This window comes from Antedon mediterranea, chromosome 4, assembly GCF_964355755.1.
Source record: "Antedon mediterranea chromosome 4, ecAntMedi1.1, whole genome shotgun sequence".
Lineage (NCBI taxonomy): Eukaryota > Metazoa > Echinodermata > Crinoidea > Comatulida > Antedonidae > Antedon > Antedon mediterranea.
The window spans coordinates 23,022,924-23,048,576 of record NC_092673.1 but is presented as its reverse complement, the minus strand read 5'-3'; the positions used below and the strand labels follow the sequence as shown (position 1 = coordinate 23,048,576).

At 33.3% G+C, this 25,653-nt stretch overlaps 1 protein-coding gene and 2 non-coding genes across 5 annotated transcripts; all 3 read right to left on the bottom strand.

Annotated features, from left to right (window-relative positions):
* Positions 1-74: 74 nt before the first annotated feature.
* LOC140046949 (bromodomain-containing protein 2-like) lies at positions 75-25,194 on the bottom strand. Of its 3 annotated transcripts, none has more exons than XM_072091722.1 (22): positions 25,058-25,194; positions 21,580-21,751; positions 21,108-21,266; positions 20,506-20,652; positions 19,792-19,960; positions 19,297-19,502; positions 18,699-18,956; positions 18,033-18,134; positions 17,518-17,646; positions 16,863-17,060; positions 15,984-16,297; positions 15,421-15,569; positions 14,796-14,966; positions 14,281-14,412; positions 13,588-13,725; positions 9,160-9,218; positions 8,495-8,603; positions 6,757-7,848; positions 6,528-6,595; positions 5,638-5,772; positions 4,719-4,810; positions 75-4,448 (listed from the first exon to the last, which is right to left on the bottom strand). In XM_072091722.1, the coding sequence occupies exons 1-22, from the start codon at positions 25,120-25,122 to the stop codon at positions 4,259-4,261; spliced, it is 4,254 nt and encodes a 1,417-aa protein (XP_071947823.1). In that variant the 5' UTR covers positions 25,123-25,194; the 3' UTR covers positions 75-4,258. The 3 variants fall into 3 exon arrangements, with proteins under 3 accessions (XP_071947823.1, XP_071947824.1, XP_071947825.1); XM_072091723.1 differs by having other exon boundaries at positions 19,813-19,960; XM_072091724.1 differs by lacking the exon at positions 25,058-25,194 and adding an exon at positions 24,893-25,050.
* On the bottom strand, positions 16,438-16,578 carry LOC140048161 (small nucleolar RNA SNORD10). Its single transcript, XR_011845067.1, has one exon. It is a non-coding gene; the product is annotated as a small nucleolar RNA SNORD10 (small nucleolar RNA).
* LOC140048160 (small nucleolar RNA SNORD10) lies at positions 17,177-17,316 on the bottom strand. The gene has a single exon (XR_011845066.1). It is a non-coding gene; the product is annotated as a small nucleolar RNA SNORD10 (small nucleolar RNA).
* Positions 25,195-25,653: the final 459 nt, after the last annotated feature.

Below are 25,653 nucleotides of genomic sequence, written 5' to 3'. Positions count from 1 at the left end.
AATTTGGAATCCCTCATTTCATTTGTAAAAGACCTTGTAAAAGACTTTACAGTACAAACATGAGTCATACATTTTTTGAAGTATTTTATTGTAAATATTATAGACAACTTTCTTGTATTTCAAACATGTCAACGTACTATAATTTTAATACTATATCGCCTACAGAAAATAACGTTCAACATGAATATCATTAACATAGTCAAGTAATTAGCCACACCCACTCATATTGAACAAATCACAAAACAGAAAAACAATCACATGACACTTCTATTGATTTGTGTACAACAAGCAATATTACATACATAACAAAATAATTAACATATGAAGATATCAAACACATTTTTTTTTTTTTTGTTGCTTTTCTTATATTTTACTTTTTTTGGTATGAAAATAGTTTAATGACATTCTGTTTACTAAGATAGCCCAGTAGTGTATTTATCAATAACTAATTAGGCCATTTTTTAAGTATTGACTACAAACTAATTCTTTCCACTGATATTGCTTAAATTTAAATTACAAAAACAAATTATTTAATACACCCATCCCATTAATAGTCATCAATGTTTCGTATATCAATGATCGGGACCACTCATACCAATAAGACAATGGCAAGAGACATGTGCATTGGCACAACTAAACAACTTTCAGCTAATGTATTTTTATCTCACCAGTGCTGAGCCAAGTCAACAAATCGTCCCCCAAAAATAATTATTTTTACTTTAAATAATTAAGTTTAAAACAATTGACTGAAAATGAATATTTGTTTTATCATTTATCATTCACTAGGTGTGGAAATTCAGATACAAACAATTGTTCAATCACAAATAGTTTGCATGACTTTTCCCTTCAGTTTGAGTACTAAAGCATTTTGTTTTTGTCAAGTATTTACCTATGGGCTTATTAAGGGTGACTTATTTACCTAGGTAAGTTGGTTCCTATCCAGCATAGTTGTGCCTATGGAACCAACTTATCCAGGTAAATAACCAACAAGCCTTTTGTTCGCAATTTCAGTGTGTCACATTGTCATTTTCAGTAAGATAAGTGGGCCTTATAAACTTATAAAATAAGTTTTTATTAAAAACCATATACAAAATATCTCTACTTTTACTACTATAAAAATGAAAAATGTTTTTTATGTGTTTACTTATAATATCCAGAAAGTGAAAAATAAAATTTAAAACAAAAATAGAGTATAGTATGATATTCACTATTTTACATTTGAATATTAAACTTCAATTTAAAAATACCTCTAATTAAAGACCAATTGAATACCAATTCTACCTAAATACTGTAGTTAAAGATCAATAAATACAATTGAAACCTCTAATTGACCAAAATAAAAAACACTTTAATTTAAACTATTAATCAAATAAGAACTAAACTTTTATATTGTTTATCCAATTACTACTGTATATTCAAAAGTCCAAAATTTATTTGAAAAATAGCAAAATACAATGCCTAATAAAGCAATTGGATTTTCGTTTAAACCTCAACCATGGTGATGGTACTCTCTCTCTCTCTTATTGAACTTTTCCCATATTTATTATATAATACTAGTAGATGACCGAAATAAAATATTGATGCAGATCAAATTTTTCCAAGATACTAACTACAGCAATACATATTTCATGACAAATCTCCAAAGCTGAAATAACTTTAACTAATAGTTATATATATAGTTATGTATTACATATTGTTATAAGTATAGCAAAGTACCTTAAATTAAAAAACAAAACACTTTTTTTGCTAAACCGCATTAATCAAACAAACAACTGCTTAAAGTGGGTATAAGACATAAACATGTCACATACACACACACCTTTAATTACAGTACACAAAATCTATCTCTGAATATTTGAATTCTAATTATAGATTCCCAATTCTTAAATAATGGGCCGCCACCGGGGGTTGAAAAACTTGTTGATACTGGGAATATTCTGATCTTATATGATAATAATTACGACTATATAAATCTATTATGACATATATGGTCATAGTATGTCCTATGTAGTTACTATGACATATATGGTCATATTATGACTACATATGGACATATTATGGCAATCAAAATATTACATTTACATTTTGTCTATTAAATCATGTGGAAAATTGCTTTATTTTGAACTGTTACAGTATAACACAATGTAGTACGCAAGACACTAAAAAACGTCGCATAACCAACAAAGTGTTAAAATATACACGTTCATATGTTAATCATGTCTCATCAGATATGTTCCCAATCATATTATTTACAATTAAATAAAAAGTTATTTTTCTCTATATATAGTGTAATTTCAAACTTTTCTATTTATACAATCATGTATGTGACGTCGCCTTATGGGCAAGTACCTATCTCTATTCGTAATCTATTTAAAATTTTAACTATTTATAAAGCATGCTAGATTGTACAAAGCCAACATTTTCCAGATTATTATAATAAATTTTAGGACTCTAGCAATGCAACTAAACTTCCATCAGAGAGATGAAGCATTTTTTTTTTATTGTAATTATAATATTAAACCATAGTGTCTGACATTTCCACACAAGAATCTTTGGACGATAGTTCTGATTCCATTCATATAAAGACTGATATAATAAATATTAACAATTGAGAAGTATCGGATTTATTAAAAGATGGTTTGTCAAAATAAACCAGCAAACTATATTTTAGAATTTAGATATATATTACTTTTTAACGCAAATATGAAATTATAGAGTGAACAATCCCTACACAACTTTAATGTGTGAATTTAAAAAGCTATTTATGATTTACAATATACCACATTACATTCTACCACCATTCTGTTAGAATAACGTCTACACAAACATCAACATTAATACCATAGAAGATAAATAAAAACAAAAACAAGTCCTTTTTTTCTGGATTTTTCTATTTTTTTACATAGATTTTATTTTTATTCATTTTTAATTATATTTTATTTCTCTCTGTTACAAAAAGTTAAACAAAATTGTTTATTAAAAAATAACTGAAAAATTACAAAATACAAAAAAAAATTTACAGGACTGAGATAGAGAAGTTAAGCTCTGTCTATACTATCAAACTAATTTGACAAAGCATGATCTGCCCAAATATGGTAGTGATATGTCCACATATGTTAGTGATACGACATCATCATGTCCATATATAGGCATATCGCACTTTGTAAAACTAGTTTGATAGTGCATACAGAGCATTAGTTAATTATTGATATTAATTATCAAGATTTGTTATGGATTGGGGTTATTGATATCAAGGTGATTTAAAACAGACGTAAAGTTGTAGAGGTGTTTAATTTTATAACTTTTGTCCCAAGTTTAATATGAATTTTGAAAATATGTTTCAGAATATAAGAAAAATACTTTAGAATCAAAGATTCAAATTATGCATCCCATTTAAAACTTACATTATTTTCTAAGGCTTCTTTCTAGGTTTAAAAATCATTCACAAAAATAACTTAATTGTGATGGAAGAATTGTAAATTTGTCCTATACCACAAACTTGGTTCATTTGTCAGCTAAATAAAAGGTAATCATTTACAAATTAAGGCAGCTATATTATATATATTTTATGAAGTTTAATTTATTTTATTTTCTGACAGTGCACATTTTATAAATAGTGTCATGGATTTATTTATAATACTATAAAAAAAATCCATTAGTGGTTTTGTTATAATATAAAGTTTCAAACACATTATACCTGTTGAGACTGGAAAGGAAAGGTCAAAAGTCAAACAAATACCCACTGATCATATATACCAATCATAAAATTACTGACTGAAAGGTAAATCACCTTTGTAAGTATCTAGTGTTTTATTTTAAGTTATCCATTCTCAACGGTAATGCTTTCTGGAATAGTATTGTCTTTAGCTCGTTTATTCCACATAGCCCATAATGCTAGAAACATGTTTCACGCAATAGTGTTCACGACAGAATGTACGCGCACTTGGATGCGTGGACAGTTTAATAACGGTTTTATCAATCAAACCAGGTTTCTCAATATTCCGACAAATCCTTTCTTAGTATTGATTCCTTGTGATAAGCACCTTTGTGAAAGACATTTTGATCGCATGACAATGTTGTGACAGGAACGGACACCCTCAGCACGGGAATATTCTCCCCTGGGTGTCAATAATACACACAGAACCATTTCTTTACATTCATACATATCATTCTCCATCCAAATCATTGTGTTTTCAGCCATATAATAATGTTATGATTCAAATTTTTCCATGAAAATATTGAGCAGCAACGAATGAAATCAGAACATTTTTTCGAAATCCTTCATAACTTCCATTTGGGCATTCATATCAATGTTTCCGGCCATAGCTTCTCGCCTTCTTCTTTCTTGCTCTCGTAATCTTTCCCGCTCTTTCATTGACTGCTGTCTTTGCATGTTATCCTGCTGCGATTTACGAGCTCTATCAAAAGCTTCTTCCTCTTCTTTTTCTCTGCAAAATATGTTAATAATACAATTAATATGCAAAATTATTCACAATTGTTAAAATATGGCAGATGAAAATGATTAATATATGAAATATTATTAAAATATTTGCCATTTTTCTCTTTAAATGGCAACTGACGCTGTGCTATCTCTACACCATTACTAAAGTTTGTTGCGAGACATACCATCTTTCTGTAGTATCACAATTTTCCATGCAATGAGCATATTAGGCATCCTATGTTTACAAGGAGAAAATACATTTCATCCACAAACGTACCTTAATTTTTCACGTTCCATACGAATTCGGTCTCTTTCTGCTTGTTGCTTTTGTTGTTTTCGCAACTCTTCTTGATAAATAAACTGCTTTTGCTAAAGAAAACAAAATCATACAAGAATAAAATACAGTATTTAAAATATATCTTGTACTAAAAACTTACAAAAGAAGAATATAAATAACAATGTAAACTAGAGTACATGCATCAATATAGCTTTGTGTTGGGTGTTCACATCCACTTAAGTCTTCCACCTAGGTTACGTCTAATTTTTTAAACATTGTAAACTAGAGTACATACATCAATATAGCTTTGTGTTGGGTGTTCACATCCACTTAAGTCTTCCACCTAGGTTACGTCTAATTTTTTAAACATTGTAAACTAGAGTACATGCATCAATATAGCTTTGTGTTGGGTGTTCACAACCACTAAAGTCCAACCAGGTTACGTCTTTTTTTTTTTTTAGCCGATTTTTTTAAATTACCTATGCATCCAATAGAGTGTAAATTACAAGATGGATAAACTATTTAATAATTTATCATAAGTCTCATTTGAGGCTTAGGGAGTGGAGTTGAAGGAGTCGTGAGTTACAACCCTGGACCTAGGTCAGGATTGAACCCTGGACCTTAGGGCTGGAAGACAAGCATGTTAACCACCAAGCTACATCCACTACAATTTCCACAATCATCTATTTTAACCCATCTCATCTCTGAGCAAACCTTTCTGTTCTTAACTATTTGACACCCATCCCCTCTCTAGCTGCATCTCTGATTTAATAGTACAAATTGGGTGGCCCACTATGTTATTACAATACAATTAGTGAAGCCTGGTTTTGTACATTAAAGTGTCTGATTCATGTATAGTTTTTAGGGAAAAAGCCCAATATTGTTTACAAAAAGCAGGTGTAGTTAATGTTGTGCTTACCCTTTGTTTCTTTTCAATTGCCTGCTTCTTAAACATTTCAAAACTTGCTTTGGATGACGATTGTTTGACTGTGTTCTTGGGATTCATAGACGTAGCTAGATTAGACCACGAGTTGACATTGTGTATTCGTACATCCTAAAATAACAACAGAAGCCACATTTTTAAGAAGGGATAATACAAACACTCTAAAGCTCTATCTACACTATCAAAAGTGTGATGTACACAAATATGGTAGTGGTATACCCAAATATGGTAGCGATATGCCCAAATATGGTAGTGACACGACATCACATTTTTGTTTTTCACATAAAGTTTGATATTGTAGACAGTGCTTTGCAGTGTGTCATTTGGTGTAGTCAGCAGATGATGGAAATCACAATGATGAATTTTTGTATTCAAATCATATCGCCACTCTCTCCATGTGTTACAACTTTCCAATTGTTAAAAAAGCATTTGGTTTCTGTTGGTCATTTATGTTAATTATTACATAGTCTTCTATGTAAATATGGAAACTTTATTGGTCGAATGGCATCTGTGCATCCTGTATAAATCTTTATTTAGAATGCTAGACCATGAGTCGATAGTACTGTACACTTATGATGGCTATGCGTTAGGGATAAAGATCTCTAGTTGGAAAATAAGTAAATTTATCTCTTTCTAAATTTTTAATTATTTTCGGCAAACAGTTATACAGACATAACAATACAAAAAAATAGCTAGAGCGCCAAGGAGTAGCAAAAGAGGCCAACAGCTTCTGTCGCCGATTAGGCGTGCCACTCCAACAAAAAAGCTAAAACGAACAGTAATCAATATAAATATATAATAAAATTATATGGTTTATTAAAATCTTTAAAATGTGTGTTTCAGAAACATAATGTACTAGAGCTTACCTTTTTCTGGCCTGGAGTACTGTCAAGTTTCTTTAGGTTCTCAGAGCTGCCACTGTTAGACAATGTTTCTAATATATATATAAAAGTTAATTTTAAAGCATAAATAAGAAAAAAAAAATGAATATGGAAAACAAATGACAATGGTTTAGTAGCGATGATAAAAAATACTTAAATGATAGAGTAACTGTGAAAAGGTGTCAATGACATAAAAATGAATTCAGACACTTACCATGTTTGTTGTGCTCTTCCTGCTGTTGAACAATACCACCCTTTGTGGGTACGGAATCAGTTGGCACATCATCAGAGCCTATTGTGAATTTAACAGGAGAAGGTTCCTTGTTTCGATCAGGCACCGTACGTTGCTTCTTTTCAGAAACAGGTGCCGAAGCTGACATTGATCGGCCTTGCCTCTTTTGAACTGGTTGAGGTGGCTGAGAAACCAACATAGGTTGCGAATGCGAGTTTGGAGGAATAACAGGGCTTTCTGGTGATGACATGAAACTATCGTCAGAAGAGAGCTGCGCAGATGCTGGGGACTTTTGACGATTTCTAGGTGGTGTTGCTCTCCTCTGCGATGGAGAGGGCTTAGTTGTACTTGGGTATTGTCGTTTATTTGCAGAAGAAGGCTGAGCTGGTGTCTGTTGCAATGGTTGTTGGACATGGTTGACCTCGGCTGGTGGTTGTTGATTGGCAACTGGAGGTATCGGCAAGTCAGGACGAAACACAGGTGATACAGGTAACACTGGTTTGGTTCCAGAGTTTCTTCTCGTTTGCACTTGATGCATCTCTGGCTGTTGGTAGTCAAGTTGCTGTGGCATCTCTGACATTTGATGATGGTTGCCAGCAGGTTGTAAAATAGGCGCTTGTGTTTCGAATCCAGGTACATGGCTCTGTGCTACATGGCTCGGTGCTACATGAAGCTGCTGCGCCAACTCTGGCATGTTAGTATTTGTCTGTTGTTGTATATGTGGTATTGTAGCATGCTGCTGTGGTGGTATGTATGGCTGTGGTACATGTTGCTGAATTGCATGTGCCTGTGGCATATGTTGAGGCTGTGAGGGTGACATGATTGATGCCTGTCGGCTAGATGTTCTTCTTTGAGGTGTGGTCGTCATTAAGGATGGCTCCTCTGGTTCTGGTGAGGTCATTTCAGGTGCTGGTGGAATGGCCTGAGGTGCAGCATTCAATGGAATTTGATTACCTGCAGATGGTGGGGCTGGAATGGAGGTTCGGTTCTTAACAGGAAGAGGTGCTGCCTTACTTGATGGTCTACCAGGCAAGGCTGGCATTGAACGATGAGACATAGGAGTTGGTTTCGGTGCTGAAAAGAACAAATCAAAATTCCCTTCACTAAATGTTAAATATATTGACTATTACTGTATAAAACACGTAGGTTTATACCTTGCATTCTTCTCCAATATCAGTAATTAAGTGTTATTGCATTAATTTAATAAATGTTTACAAAAAGCTCAACATGCAGTAGCTGTGATGTCATTTGTAATATTTTTTAATTCATAAGTTTCTACTACTTGTAAAATCTTGATGTGTTTGACAAACAGTTTTTACTATTGTAAAATTATATAACTTCACATGACTTATTTAAAAAAAAAAAATAATTTGTCAACTATGCTAACATTCGAAATACATTTAATCATGTGAAGCTCACAATTACCGAAGTGTAAATGTTTGATTCATAATTATAATAATAAATAACATTATGTAAAGTCTCGGTTGGGGCGACTTTTTCTCATTCTCACATATTTCCTTATCTTATTGTTTCAAAATTAATTTATTAAATTTCAGTATATCACCGGGCGGTTTAGAATTTATTCTGTGCCTGTGATGTTTATATATAATTATATGGTTATATAACTATATAAAGCAAGGTAAAAACATTCATTTTAGGAACTAATTTAATTAGAAAGTAAGCTACAAACTAGACAAATTAGTAAATGACATGAACATACGTGTTTTTTCCCTTGGTGGTTGATGAGCTGCTGGTTGTGTAACAGTTTTTGCTGGTTGACTGACAGGTGTCTCAGTAACTGGAAGAGGTGTATTAGGCTGAGCATTTGCCTGTCGAATATAAAAGAAAAAAATAAGCCTATACAATCGATCAGTTTTCAACTACACAATTATAGATTATGGGATGCGACTTGATTTAGTAATTATACACAGCGGGAAAAATTTCTTTTTGTATAAGCGCCTTCGATAATTTCAAAAGGGTGCCATATTTACAAGGTCAATCGGGACAAAAATGTCCATCTTGGCCCTAACGCGGTGACGTGAATCGTCGCGCTAGCCTCAGGCCTAGATAGAACTTTTTGTCCCGATTGACCTTGTAAATATGGCGCACTCTGGAGTTATTGAAGTTGCTTATTGTGACCCAGATCCAAATAGTAAGCTCTGTTTACACTATCAAACTTTATGTGACAAAAAAATGTGATGTGCCCATATGGACATGTCACATCACTACCATATTTGGGCATATCACACTTCTTTTGTCAAACTAGTTTGATACTGTAATGTAGACAGAGCTTGTGAAATACACAGATGTGACGGAATCCTGCATGTGTTATTTAAGGACCTATTAATACTACCAGTTAACTAGAGCACAGTAGTAACATCTTACCATTTTAACATTGCGCGGTTTTGTTGAAGTTAACTTTTTTTTCTTTTTCGGTGATGGATCTAAAATAAAAAGCACAAAATCAGAGTAAATAAATAAATTTCATGAACATATTTATTAGTGTTGAGCACAATATTCTCAGTATTACACAGACAATAACATTGTGCATGAAATTATTAATAACTAGATAAAAACAAAACTTTCCTAGCCAAGTCATGAGAGAGGAAAATTGCAAAAACTAGTGGAAAGCATCATATCATAAGACTGAATAAATAAATATGCCATGCCCATATTAGGGTAAAAGCATACACTCAATGGTATAACTACACACTCTGGGGTGTACGCATTACAGTCAGGGTATAAGCAATACACTAAGGGGTATAACTACACACTCAGGGGTATAACTACACACTCAGAGGTATAAGCATTACCTTCAGGGTTATAAGCAATACACTCAGGGGGAAAAGAACACACTGGGGTATAAGCACACACTCAGGGGTATAAAAAATATACTCAGGGATATAAGAACACACTCATAGGTACAAGTACACATTCAGGGGTACAAGTACACACCCAGGGGTGTAAGTACACGCCTAGGGGTTTAAGCACACACCCAGTAGGTGTATAAGCAAAATCCAGGGGTACAAGCACACACTCAAAGGTATCGGCACACCCTCAGGGGTATAAGCACATACTCAGGGGGTGTAGATATACACTTAGGGGTATAGGCACACAGTTAGGAGTATAGATATATGCAAAGAGGTATAAGAACAAGGTGTATAAGCTCAAATCTAGGGGTACAGGTACACACTCAGGGGTATCGGCACACCCAAGGGTGTAATAATAAGCACATACCCTGGGGTTAGATATAAGCAAATACTCAAATAATATATTTATGTAATGCTTATAAGGTCCTTTAAATGTTTTTATAACCTTCATATGTTATGTCACACAACCAACTGGGCTGAATGTATAGTGTTTCAATATGTATCATTTTAATGTATTGTCATAACATGTTTTCGGTTGATCAACATTTGCGATTCATTTTGTCATAAACCTAGTTCAGAAAATGTAAAAAGTCCATCAAACTAGTTTGACAAAAAAGTATGATGTGCCCAAATATGGTACCGAAACGACATCATTGTATTCATTATTATAGGCACATCACATTTTTTGTCACATAATTTTGAGAGTGTAGACAGAGCTTAAAGTCCCATTACCTATGTTTTTTAGATCTAATTTAAGGTCACAAACTTTATTTAATCTAAAAATAAATACTATATAGTCATATCGCGATAACTCTTTTCATATTTAAAAGGTTAAAAATGTGAAAAATTAATTCTAGTAATTTAAGCGCCCCTCTATAAATCCCAACATGCATTGCGCACGGATTGATATTTTCGGTTTTCTTCTGTGATTCACCCACTTTCGATCGAGAGGGCAATCGACGCGAGCTACTTAGGTAGTGCATTTTTTCTCTCTTTTTATAACAATTTACCATAATACATTTAAGACAAGGAATGACCTGATTTAATGTTTTTAAATTAATATATATGCATTATTTTTACAAAATGTCAACAATTGTATGGAATGGGTCTTTAAGAAAGTGGTTTTTTTTTAGCCGAATTATTTCTGATCTTGCTTTCTTGGTGGTACAAACTTTACTCGATATTCCATCTATAAATTTATATGGTAGGTCGATTTATATAGATAGGTATTATGAATCAAAGGTTGTGTTAAAAAACAATTGTGAAATCGATGTAATGAAATGATGAAAATTGATAAAGTGTATTATTTGATCGTGCTTTTAATCTTATTACCTTTTGAATTGTTAAAATAGACAGATGGCAAAAAACCAGTATACTGTGTAATCTTTTACTATCATAGTTGTATAGCAAATCCAGATTGTTTAAATGATTTATCTAATATAGGCATCTATATCTATAAAGGCAATCAAAATTAATAAATAAAAATATTCAACCTGGTTAATATGTTTGCCACCTAAAACCAACTCAAAAGGAAACAAGTAAAAGCATGAGACAAAGTTGTAAAAGTTTGTTTTATTGAGAATCGTATAATATACAAGCATTCGTCCACACTACATCACAATTCACCCAAACAAACACCACTCTTTCATTCATATATTTTGAAATGTTTGTGTGTACCAACCCATGGCTGGCTGACAAAGAAAAACTACAACACATTTAGGCTGACAACCAAAGCTTTCATTTTCCTTCTGAAGAAAATTTCTCCAGTGTTTTATTGATTTAGCAGACTTGTTGTGTAGCCAATGAGACCACAGTATATCGGTTGACAAAAATGTAAAACACGTGGGTACATTGTATTTACAGACGAGCAAATTGGACTTATTTAGTCCACCTTCCTATTCCAACCAGCAGTGCTTCAAAAATTTGTGAAATACATGTATAACTTTACAAAAACAGACAAATAATATAAAAGAGGTAATTTTAAAAAACTAAACAATGAAAAATGTCTAGCAAAAATTTTAGAATGGGAATATTAACATGCTAGATTTTGTTTTTCTTTCAAATCTTTAAAATAATAATATAACTTTAACCACAATTTACAAAAGCTACCAAAAACTATTGTTCTAAAAAAAGAAAAAGCACCATGGAAGTTCGTTCCAAGACTTTTTTAAACCTAGTATCATACGTATAAGTAATTACACTATTAACAAAATCTAAGCTAAAGTCCACACATGAAGAATAAGCAGGCACAATTTACTTATTTACAAATGAAAACTGCCATCTTCAACAAGTATAGAATAAATCGTTACCCTCCCTGTCTGTGAAATGTATAATATATATTAAACTAAACAACATTTATCAATACAATAACATGATATCGATGACATCAATGTAAAAATCACATTACAACATTTGACACATATAAAATTATTCTTAATTTCAAACAAAGTGTGCATGTGTTTCTCAGAACCATGTAAGGGCAGGCTTTAACCTGCATATTGTCAGCCTTAAAAAAAAGTATTGTACTTTTCCTTTGTCAACCACTTTGGCACGCACAAACATTTTATTTAAAGCCTGTTTGGACCAGACCATTATTCATGTAGCGAATTTGTCCTCCACTATCAATCTACATACATGTAATACTAACAAGATTGATGAAAAGCACCATCCCACAACTCCCTCTCACACTAAATGAACATGTTCATGAAACTATGCAAAAACATATGAAAGTTCTTCAAAGAAAAATAAAACAGTGAAGACGTGATGCTAATGTAGACGGCTACATCCTGATGAACAAATTTGGATTTCAATCTTCAGATGCGTACGGACATAGAGTGGTTGAGATTTGCAGCTAGGCCGGTATGCTTGATGGCAAGCTTACCCCAACACGGATCTGAGCACACATGCCTCTCCCTTGGGCCTCTTCAGCGACAAGGAAAGATCACCTATCTGGGCTTGGCCCAACCTAAGCAAACAGCCTAACCAAAATATACACTTAAATTTGAGCAATGCATCCATGCATCTGCCTCATTCGGCATAAAAGTATCATTTTATGATTTTAATTGATAGCCGCATCGGCTCTAGTATACCAACGTACTTATCAAGCCAAACTGTAAATATTTAAAATAAATTAATAAAACACTGCAGTTTGCATTAATATATAAAGTTATATTACAGTTTACTACTTTTGACAAGGAAACCCTGAAGGATTAACAAGTTCTTTTTTTTCTCTCAATTTATATGAAATATTAAAATTAATCTCAATAGCACTGCTTCAGAATTTACAATTATATGTTAGAATTCATTTACACCTGTAAACTCATGATATCCATTATGTGGCAATTTTATAAACTTTGTTTCTCTTTGGTCACAAATTCATTGATGAAATATCAGCTCAATCATACATTTTTTAAGAAGATTTAATATATACATGTGAAATTTGAATCTTTTAAGTTAATACGAGTATCAATGGAATAAATTATATTAAAATTTGGTTAGTTTTTTTTTAAAATTTTGCATTTTTATTAATTCAACTAAGTTGAATATTAATTCATTTGTAAAGAAAGCTTGGAAAGAATTATAAAATGAAGTAATAGTGTCAATGTGGCAGTACTATGTACTCTATACTCGGTAAAATTTAAAACAATACCAACTATGGCTTAGTTGTTTTTCGGTAGGACCCCCTCATTGTAAGGCCACTTACCATATAATCAAGTGCCTAGTAGTACGGAAGTTTTTGTTTTTTTTTACAGATTGTTTAAACGAGCATAAAGTTAATAAAAATGTCAAAATTTACAACAATAATTAAAGACTTTTTAAATATCTGTAGGAAAATATAACCCCACTCAGATAATACCCAAACGAAAATAGTATTCTGGAGGGTCAGGGAGAGATTTGAGAAATGAGTGGTGGTGATGGTAGTACTGGATATTAGATCATTCACCTGTTTCTGAATCGCTACTGTCTGACGACGATGAACCACTACTGCTACTGCTGCCACTACCAGTATCAGATGAGCTGCTACTACTAGCACTTAACCTTGTTGGACCACTGATGCTGTCAACAGCTTCTTGTGTAGCAGCTAAAAAGCACAACAAAAAAACCAAATTAAACTAGAAATCACTAGTAAAGATGTTATATTTTTTCATTATAAGTATTAAAGTTAAAGAAAATACAGTACAACACATCTTTTGGAAAATCCCTTTCTTGTAAAATGAACAAAGTGTTTTAACACAATGGCCCACCACCAAAAGGACACATTTAGGAATTCTGAATGTGTCTCCTTAATGGGGTTCTATTGTAGTACACTGAAAACACTGTTAAACATAATTTTAATTAAGCCCTTCATGGTAAAATGCGGACTGTCAAAATTGAATCATTCTTCAGACATAACATTTGTTCCTATGGCATGAAACAGTCATCTCCACTATTTTCAGTAGTGACTGTGATTAACACAGGATGGATTACTATCACCTACATTGATTATAGATCTGTTTTATTGCCCTAGAAAGGACTAACATCCTTGCCCAATGAGGTACTGTTTTTATTTGTATAGTTTACCCAGTAAAATATTATGATTACAGCCAAAGCGTTGCACTAAATAGATATTTGGTATGTCCTTCATTTACCCACTAACCTTTCTTTGATTGCTTCTTGTTTGAATAGTTCAGGTCTAGTTGTCCACTAACATCTTCTAGACGCTTCTCAAGCTCTTTTTTCCTTTCCTTATCTAAATCTTCTTTTGACTTTCCAGTTTTATTTTTAGAGGCTAAAGAAAGAATATATTTCATTTATAAACATTGTTAGCTGACCACCGACAGACATGGACGTAGGCAGAAGCAAACTAGCACATTTGAAATCACAACCATCACATTTTAGCCAATTTAATATCAATCCACTAATCTGTAATTCACTAAAGAAATCTCAAGTATTTACACAATTTTTACACAGTTCTCTTTCACTCAAGTAAGTTCCCTTCAGTTTGATTTAACACTGGCTATTACTAAACTTTAAAATCAACGCAGAAAACTATTATCGCAAAAAAAAAAACACCCCTAGAAAAGCATTCAACCCAGTTCAACAGCATAGGACAAATGGCACACAACAGCTCTACTGGATGATTACACAATTTTCTATGACACTACAGCTTACAATAAGGTTTTCTTGGTTTCTTCCGCAAACATGACATGACGTATCTTTCAAGCTGTCGCAGTGTGGAGGGTTTTAATGTTTCAAAGTCGATTTCAATTTCATCTGGGTTGGAATCTTTTAGTGATGGTTCTCTCGATTGTATAATATGTACAACTCGTCCCAGCTTGTCACCTGTTCGGAAAACAAATTAGATGGTCAATTGCATGGATTTAATAATATTGCTAGGCAGATATATCTGCTTCTTCAGCCTTAATGCATTCTCTAAGCTAGGCTTCAACTACATCCTGAAATTATTATCGTAAAGGAAAAAATTCAATTTAACATTTATTATGGCTGGTAAAAAGATAAGAATTGTTTTATATATACAAATTACTTGTTCCCATGGCATGAAACAATCATCTCCACTATTTTCAGTAGTGACTGTGATTAACATGGAATGGATTACTATCACCTACATTGATTATAGATCTGTTTTATTGCCCTAGAAAGGACTAACATCCTTGCCCAATGAGGTAAAGTTGCGGCAAATTGTTGGCAACATTAGTGTGAAGCTAATATTTTAAAAGAACCATAAGTCAACTGAAGCTGGTTCATTCAAATTGAGACAAAATTTAGTTTATCTTACCAGGTAATTTATTAATATCTAAACTCAATTGTCTCTTCTCATCGTATGACATGGGTTTCGCATGATCTTCATCTTCACTCTCGTATGTACCTCCAGCAGCGGCTGCTGGCAATGATGCTCCTGCTGCACCTTTTTTCGACTTGCTAGACCTAAGGTGAAAGAGAGCAAATTATTATTTTTGCTAAACATTCGCACAGAAGCATAACAAATTTGAGAGCAATTCAAAATCTGGGTTTTTAGCATGGAAAGCAATAATTAACATGATTCAGTGTTGACAATAGGAAGCTTTCGATTTGCGATTACCAACGTAGGACTATCATGTGTCTATGGTAGACGTCTGGACCTAGAAAACATCTAAATGTCATGCCATAAGTTTGGTTGTCAGTTCTAGCAAAACGAAAGCTACGTAATAACTACAGAAAAAGTAAAGTTTATCTTGTCAACATAGCTGTTATTCCATGTAACAAAAAGGCAAGGTAAGGAAAAAACTTACGGACTGACCTTACCTAATATTAAGTACTGTTAAATAACATTTTGTACAAAAACGGAAGAGTATAACATACTTTGTAGTTGTTTTCGGTTTTCTTGGTTTACTTTCTTTTTTTGACTGCTTTGCCTTCTTTTCTTTCGCTTCTTTTGCCCGTTCTTCATCCCTTTTCTTCTCAAGAAGAGCCAGCTCTTCTCTGTGCTTTTCCTCTTCTTTTCTCTGTTCTTCTAATTTCTGTTCTTTCTTGTTTTTATCTTTCTTTTTCTTCTTTTTATGTTCTTTTGAATCTTTATCTTTCTTTTTCTTTGGCTTACTTCCTGAGGGGACTGCTAAAGATTGTGTGGCCGGAGAAGCTGTAAAGTGAGATAATTCCTTCTGAACTCGCTCCAGCTGAAATAAAGAGTTTATAAAAAAGTATATTTTAAAAGTTAAAATAATATACTTTTTTATTAAAAGTGTCATTACCTTGGAGAGGTTAAAAATAAAACAAATTTACACTTTACATATATATAATATCTGAAATTCTGTTTGTAATCAGATCACAATTTTAGATCCTACACCAAATCCTAGCACTATCATCAAGATTCGCTCAAAGGTAAAACACCAAGGAAAGAAATCAAGGATAAAAAGCTGGAAAGGCTCAGTTGACACGCATGAGATCATCATATTACATATCTTTGATAAAATATTTACAACAAATATTATAATTGTTATTACATTTTTGCAATCTTCATAGCTAAATTTAGATATTTAAGACAAGATAAAACTAGGTTTCCAATTCTAGGGTTGGGTTCGAAAAGAAGTTAGAGGTATCCCAATTTGTGTTGGGTGTGCACTGTTTTAATATTAGGCTGCATGGAAGGCTTTCAAATAAGTTCCAGACTCACTGTGTGGAAGCACCTGCCCACCTCCACCCTGCATAATTACATCTATTTCACAAAGTGCTTTTTCTTACCTGCGCTTGTAAATCGGCTAATCTCATTTCTCTTTCCGTTTCACTATCGCCATCTGAACTACTCGCCGACGAATCGCTGCTACCAGTGTGACTAACCCGTTCTGTACCTGTAGGTGCGCCTGGCACAGGTTCTTTTTCTTCTGGTTCCGAGTCCAGTAATTCATCTGGCATTTTTGCAAATTTTAATTCAAATACCTCCTACAATATTAATATAACTACCAGTTTGTAAAATGTATATAAGAAAAATACATGTCAAACAAAACTATATGCCGTAAATTGAATTGATTTATGCCTATACTCTATAAATTCTGTTTGTAATCAGATCACAATTTTAGATCCTACACCAGCTCCCAGCTTTCTTATCAAGTTTCTATCAATGGTAAAACACCAAGGAAAGAATCAAGGATAAAAAGCTGGAAAGGCTCAGTTGACACGCATGAGATCATCATATTACATATATTGAACTAAAAACATTTTGTACACAAAAACTTGTTTTCTCAATGCTATCTCTAGAACACTGTTGAAAAATGACAATTTTGTATTCAATTTTATCGAACAAAATATAAATAAATTAACAAACATACAAAAACTGGCAAAAACCAACAAATATTCTTTTACATAGATGACCAAAAAAACCCCAATTTATATTCTTTACCTGTAATTTTTTAGCCATGGCAACAACATCATGATCTGGTGGATTATATTTGTAACAATTTGTAAACATTACTCGTACATCAGCTGCAAACGCATTCGCACTTTTGTAGTCCCTCTTTTCCATTCGTGTCTGAAGAGAAAACAAAAACATTTGGAAATAATGTATTAATTGACAAGGCCAAAGTGTTTAGGCAAGAAACATGCCAATACAACTGGTGTTTGCTGATTGAGTTTGTTTACAGCAGATGTTATTTTCGAGACTTCTGCAGGAAATTTATTTATATTTATTAAACTTTGTGGGTAGCTCTACCCACTGTACTACTGTAGAGCAGTACAGCTGACTTGAAGAGGCCCTCTTGAAAATCACGGATTTCATTCAGTTACTCATAATCAAGAACATTATATTAGCTAGAGTACAAGGCCCTGTTTACAACAACATATAAACTTGTTATCACAATAATACATTTAGCTAATTGTGATTTAAAAAGTTACTGTACTGAAGCAGTAGTCACTAACCTTAATTGATCCAAGATCCATGGGTTTTTTAATAATATCATAATAGTCATGTAAGCCCAATGCATCCACATCCACTGGCTTGTGAAAAGGCCATGCATATGCCTGCAAAAAACAAAACGTATAGTACACTAAAGATTAATATAGTTTTGCAGTACAGTGTGTTTCAAGATAATGTTGAGAATTCCAACAGTCTTCTGAACCATCTTACAACATTCGTATAGATAAAGTTAAAGCTTGGTTCCCACTACACCTAGGATGTAAGCACAATGCAAGCTATCGACCAATGACAAGTTGTGGATCATCAAAACTGTTGCTTGCAATTGGTCAACTCACTAACATAGCACCTACATTGTTGATTTACGTCAAGTGGGAACCAAACACAACTGTAACAGATATATCAGGTTACATACAACACGTTCATAACATGCCAACATTTAAATATTGTGTAACGTTTCCTTCCAAACAACTACCTTGCCAAAATAGGTGTGAATTCCATGAGGTATATATTGCCACAGTAGATCACGGTAAACCAAAACAAACAAGTGTTCTTACTAAATGATGATCATTCTGTAGGCTACCTAAACCCCTTAGGTGAACGGTCTGATTGACCATTATTATTATCTATAGATAATGTATCTTATACAATTTTTCTGTAAGTTAACTTACAGCATGTTTTTTAGACATAAGTTCTTTGAGTATAATATTGCAATAACGTAATTGTTCCGATAGTTTTGCTTTCTTTCCTTTAGAATGTTGAGCTGTATCCGGTAGATCCCGTTGAACTGGTTTCTTTTCTCGCATACTCTCTCTCCGAGACGGTATTTTAGCAGGTTTTTCAACAATCATAAGGTCTGTAGGTGATATCGTTTCTTCTGTCATTGGAGTTGTGGTATCTGCTTTTCTTTTGATGCCTTTTGGTTTAACCTAAACAATATTTTAAAATATGTTAGCAATATGAATGCTTAAAACAAAACCTGATTTCATCTTGGCCACATCAGCAACGAAATGTCAATGATCAGGCTTATTAGTTCAAATAAAAAAATTGTATTTATACATGTAATTGTTCCTATGGCATGAAACAGTCATCTCCACTAGTTTCAGTAGTGACTGTGATTAACACAGGATGGATTACTATCACCTACATTGATTATAGATCTGTTTTATTGCCCTATAAAGGACTAACATCCTTGCCCAATGAGGTACTATATTATCAATATCGACATTCAGAATGAAAAATAGTGATTATTGTTCTATAAATTAGTACCTTGGCATGAAGTTGCGGTGTTGAGAGTAGAACTGGTGTAGCCGGAGGCGTTGGGGCAAGACCTGGCTTGTTGACTGCTGCAGGCGTTGCTACAGGCAAGTTGGCTGCTGGTGCATAATTCATTGGTTCGGTTCCGTCTCCTAGAGTATCTGGTGTTGTTGACACTGGTGCTAGATGTTGAAATGGTGCAGTCACTGGTAATTTCCCTAGATAAGAAATTTGAAAAGCGATATAAAGAGGATAAAAATAATTGTATTCATTATTTTTCCAGCAATTAAGACCAGTATTTTATAAACATGATTCTGCTTACCTGGATATTATTTATTATATTCTCCATTGAGAGATACAACTAAAAGAAATTGTACCAGATGGTGAAGTCCACAAATCATGCCCATAAGTGGGAGCATAAAATAGACAAATATATTTCACCTGAGCATATTGAACAAATCGGCTACAAATCAGAGCAGTGTATTTTCATACATTCCCTTCACTAACCTAAATAGCCGTTGTTCTCACCTCGTTGAGCCGCTGCTTTTTTGCCTTTCTTGCCATCCTCACCAGCACCTGGTTTGGTTGGAGGGGCAAGTTCAATTTCTTCCTGGGGCATTTGAGCCACTTTTGTTAAAAATAGTTTCTCCAATGCCTGCGCCATCAAAACAACATCCTATGAAATAAAGGGAATGAATAATTATAACTAAAACAATTTGAACCACCAAGTTCTATAAATAATTTTGGTGAAAGAAATACATTAAATGTTAATGTTCCGTGTTTACTGTGTGAACTACAGCTTTTTATAGTGGATTTCCTTTTTTAGAATGCAGTCGTTACAAGATTATCTAAACTTTCCTCAGTAAAAACAATTTTTCACCACTAGAATCAGTGTAGGTAAGGAAACATCACTGGAAAGTATTAACCAACACATTGAATAAATAATAAAATTTCACTTTTGAAAAGTCAAAAGTAAAGTTAAGCTTAACCAAAAACTGTTGGTTTAAGAGAAAATTTGATTATTTCTTATAAATAGTCTTCTATTATTGTGACATTAAAATGGCATATTTAAAAACAATTTTTTTTATAATTATTTGTTATGGGGAACAAAACATCTTAATATAGAATGAAATAATTACTTAGTAAAAGAGTGAAATGTTATTTCACTTGCATTTAAGCTCTGATTTCGCAGTTAAACGTCTGCCTTGCAATAATACATACCTCTCCTGGTTTATTGTATACATAACAATTGGTAAACATCAGATTATAGTCTGAAATGCAAGCTTTTGCACTGTAGTAATAATTTGTTTCGAGTCTCTTTTTTATTGTACCGAGATCCATTGGGTTTTTTATGATATCAAAATAATCCTGAAACAAAACAAATAAATCATTTAAAAACATTTTTAATAAATAATCCACATTGCAAATTCATCTATCACCTTCAATTATAGGTTAAAACTTATGTTCCACTACTTTTAAAAATAGATTTGAATTGCTATGTTTGAGGCTGGGTGGGCTTATCAACAAGAATCAAAATGCAGTGATTTGTTGCGAGTATATATATATATATATACTGATGAAGGGCTAGTGTTGCCCGAAAGCTCTGCTAACTTTTCTGGCTGTTTTACTTTGTCGTTTTGATTTAGCTTTTCGCTTTTTTTGTATCTCCATTGAGATCCAGCCACTGATACCCACAACATTGTCATTTTTTCAGTTATTTGCCTTTGGATTTATATATACACTTTCCTTGTCTCTGCTATGCTATCCCCCTGAAGCTCAATTTTTTATTTAACAAACGCAACAAAAATGATGTGTCTACTTACTGGAATACCTAATTTCTTTGGATCAACAGGCTGGTGAAAAGGCCAAGCAAATTGGTGTTTCCATACACTCTTCATGACTACTGTTTTGAGGTACATGAGTTGGTTTGTTATTCGCCCACTTTGTCTTTTGGGCACATTTGGCTGGGATATCTTCTTAGTCTAAAAGTTAAGAAATTAATTAATTTGTATTTCTCTATTTATCATAATGCATAAAATAATTATTAATTATAAGTATTTGTAATTTCTTTATTCTTCGTGATGGCTAAAACAATTATTTTAAAAAATAACATGGGTAAATGGTGATCACACTAAGTTTAATGAAGTTTATGTCATGGACCCCGATCCAATCCGGAATAGTAACATTCAGCATGACAAACTAAACAATCAAACAAATTGGATTGGGTTGTTACATTTAATTCATTTGCAGTAAGAACACTAAAAAAACTTTGGCTCAACCATAATGTCAACTTACCGCGTCTACTTCCATCATTAGTGGCGTGTTATTGGGCGTCGGCTTTCTGGTTTTGTTCTTTGCTACGACTGCAGCGGTCGCGGCTGCTGCAGCTGCTGATGCCGCATCAGCTTGTGTAACCGCCGTCACCCCGTTTACAGGGGCATCTCCTGTCAATGTCTTTTCGGAAGCTCTGTATTAATGAAAACAAATATAATTCTTATACTACTAGTGATTAATTTACTTTATTTACTAATTTAAGTACTTCAGATTGTTAATACTGTTTTTTGTGTGTTTCTTTGTGATATTTTATATGATTCAGTATTGGCCCTTCTCTAGGTTTTGTAACAAGCCATTTTGGGCTTTATGGGGGTTCCTTTTTTGTTTATGGGATGGTGAAGTACTTAAAAAAAATGAAAGTATAGCATAGCAATTTATGGAAATAGGTAAATTGCACTGTAGTTTTCATATTCAATAATATCGATCTAAAAAATTGATATATAGACATACGGTAGACATTTTTTAAATATAGACCAAACTCAAAAAACAATGTAAAACTGAGCCAGCACAGTAATTTATTTCGTCAAAGTTTGTATTTGTTCAGGTATGTTTTTCAAGGACAATGCTCCACAAATGTATTGTACAATACAGTAGGTCTATTTATTTATTGCATATCAAAAGATCTAGTCTGGGTTCCAGACGGAGTTTTGTCTTAATATTAGTAAAAAGATAAATATTTTGGCACATATGGCGTTTCATACGTATACTACTTGATTTTGGATACTCCGTCTGGGGAAACACGCACAAGTCACGTGGTTTGACACCAAGAATTCTTGGTGCATACGATTATCCGGTTGACTAGTTTCAGCTGCATGCGATTGGCTACTCACTCGTACACCGTATTAATATTCATATTTCAGAATTTCAAAGACTCAACAACTATAAAGATGATGCGCATGCGCTATGTTACGTTTAGACAATGTGTACTTGGGTACATTTATGAAAGTTTCTGACGGGGTTTCTGAAGGCTAGAAATAATTTTATATGCCTAGTAGTCTGGTAAACATTTGATGGGATTTTTCCCAAGAACATGAAAACTCGTCTTGATATGATAGGCTATGCTTCTCAGCTCCGCATTCCGCAAATCAAACATTGAATGGATCATTATTACGCGGAGATAATTTTGATTTAATTCCCACCCAGACCCTGTCCTGTTCTGTGTGGTGGTGTAGCCCTGTTGTTGTGTGCCGCCGGTGGTGGTATGTAGGCCTACTTTATTGGCGTTTTATTTGGCAGGTCATACGTGCGAATTGAGTAGGACCTACGAAAGAGGCCTAGGCCAAGGACTAAACAATTAATAAACAAAACAACTTGGCATTACGATTTTATATTTCAACAGTCTCGATCGTACATTCAGCACTGTACGTACTCGATCTTTTTCATTTTGAAACAAAATGATCATTGGTTGATTCGAAATCCATATTTACATACCGCCCGCCCCATATAGCCAAATACGGTATGATAACCTACGTCATTCTTATCGGATGTTTGCGGTCTGAAAATCGATTTCTATACGTGTTTCACAAGTCTGTATTTTCGGACAAAATCGCGGTCGAAATAAAAACAAATAAAAAAAAAAAAAAGATAATACAGACTTGGGGCAAGTCTACAAAAGATCATATGAACATTAATTTTCAAGATGGAATTTACTTTTATTTAATTTCTTTTAACCTTTGACAAAGAAATCGTTACTAACATTGAACAAAAAACAAGATCTATGCATTACACTGATAGAACAAAATTAACTACAGTGTCACGGTGGATAAATCACCTCAGAACAATCAAAGACAATGAAATGGTATTTTAAATACCCTACAATACAACCTACAGAATGTTGTTCAGTAATGTTCTTTTGTTTGGAAAAAATACAGAAACCAAGCATTGTTATTCAAATTCTTGAATCTTCTATTCCTTAGAAAGACTGGAATTAACATTTTCTTTCTTTAAAATGGGCACTACATAAACACTGGCTCATCACAATTAAATGATTCTATTTACTTGTTCAAATCTCATACTAATTTTTATTACGGGAAATTTAATTCAAATAATAAATATATTTAAATTAATTAATTTATAATATAATAATTTATTGTGGTCAGCATGTGGGTTGCAAATATAAAATTAAACTGAGTAGGCCTAGGCCTACTAGGTAGATCGGAATCTTTGATAGACATTTAGAAAAAAATAGAACAGCTCTACTCATGAAAATAATACGCCTTTTTCACGAAACGGAAGACATCTTCGATCGATGACAAACAATGCCGTGCAACAAAGCGTAACCAATAGAAATAACATAGCGTTTTCAGCCTATTTTCGGATTACAAGTTACTTGTACATACTTTCGTATGGACAACATTTTTACTGTAAAATGTTCTTAAAAGATTAGCCTACATAACTGTGTGATTGAAAAAAATTATAAAAATTAGTTTCACTACTTAAAATCCATTGAAAAAAACACCACAGTGTATAAGCATAGGCGCCGCAACTGCACAGCGAAAAAACGCCGGTGACAAACGCCAATTATGAATTTTTAAGTAACTTGTCATCCGAAAATAGGCTGAAAACGCTATGTTATTTCTGTTGGTTACGCTTTGTTGCACGGCATTGTTTGTCATCGATCGAAGATGTCTTCCGTTTCGTGAAAAAGGCGTATTTAATTCAATTCAGAACGTCATTATAACATTCATTTGTATTGAAGCTGAATACAGGTACTGTACCTCTTACAAAATTGTAGTGTAGACAACATCTAAGTAGGCTAAACCATTTTCTTTATTATTAGTTTTAGTAAAATTATGACATAGATAGGGCCTATGCATACCTCTTATCCTAATTAGCCTAAATAGAATGTAAATTGTGAGTGAGCAGGTCAAATTCAATCAATCAAAACCATAAAAATTAAACATTTCAAATTGTAACATTTTTATTATTTTATTGTAAAATATTTATAAACATGCATCACAAACTTTTAATGAATCAATATTCTTACACCACTAAATCAATTTTAAAGAACAAAAACATTATGTAAAGTAAATCCATAAGTACGATGGCCGGTGTGAGCCTAGCCTTACCTACAACAATCAACTTCACGGGACACATTCACATGTCCCTACGTATCGATCGGTAACACCTACCTATTGGGTGGCCTGGTTTACGCTGGCTAAATAACCAAATTTAAACTTCAAATTCTGTGCCTATTCTATCGATACTTACTACAAAATATATACCAATATGGTCTACAACTACTAAAGACATTTACTATACAAGAATTTCTTACATAAAATGGGCACTTTTCAGGAAACAGGTGAATTTTAGGACGGCTTTCTTCCTGGAAAAATGGCCAAACAATGGATCTCTCCTCAACTTCTCTTCCCGCCCTCTGATTTTTATCTAGTTTATCAATTCTAAACTAAATCATACAAGTAAAATGTTCGTTTAATACCCTTCAACAGTGTTCTTAGCGGCCTGCTGATAGCCTTGCATCGACGGATGGCTCTTAGTGTCCATTCCAAAATTCGGATTTCTTTATACACCCTGAGCTTCCGATCAACGGCAATGGCGGACCAGCAGTATAAGAAATCTTTTATTAAAAAAAATACAATATTGTGATTGGTTGAGGGCGGTCACATGGTTTACGTTTTGCAACTTATCGTTGCATTATTTTCCATTTATTTGTGATTTTAACTTACTTTTTGAGGCAATGGTATTATCATAGGTTCACATGAGTATTTGTGAATCAATATATTGCATTTTGGTGACAGCAAAGTGTCCAACTAAAAGGTACCACTAACAAATTTACTGTGGCGTCACACCTAAAACGACACTGCAAATGATGAAATTCTACTTCAACGTCAGCTAGCATCCTCTTTGTCTGATTGGTCAATTAACGTCAGCTGACAATTACTAAGTTCCTTTGTAGAGCGGAAACATTTTATTTATAATTACTGTATTCAGTAGGCCTTACTGCAGTAATAATAGGCTCGATGAGAAGGCCCTAATTAATAATTTGTAAAAGTTATATCAATGATGATATATAGA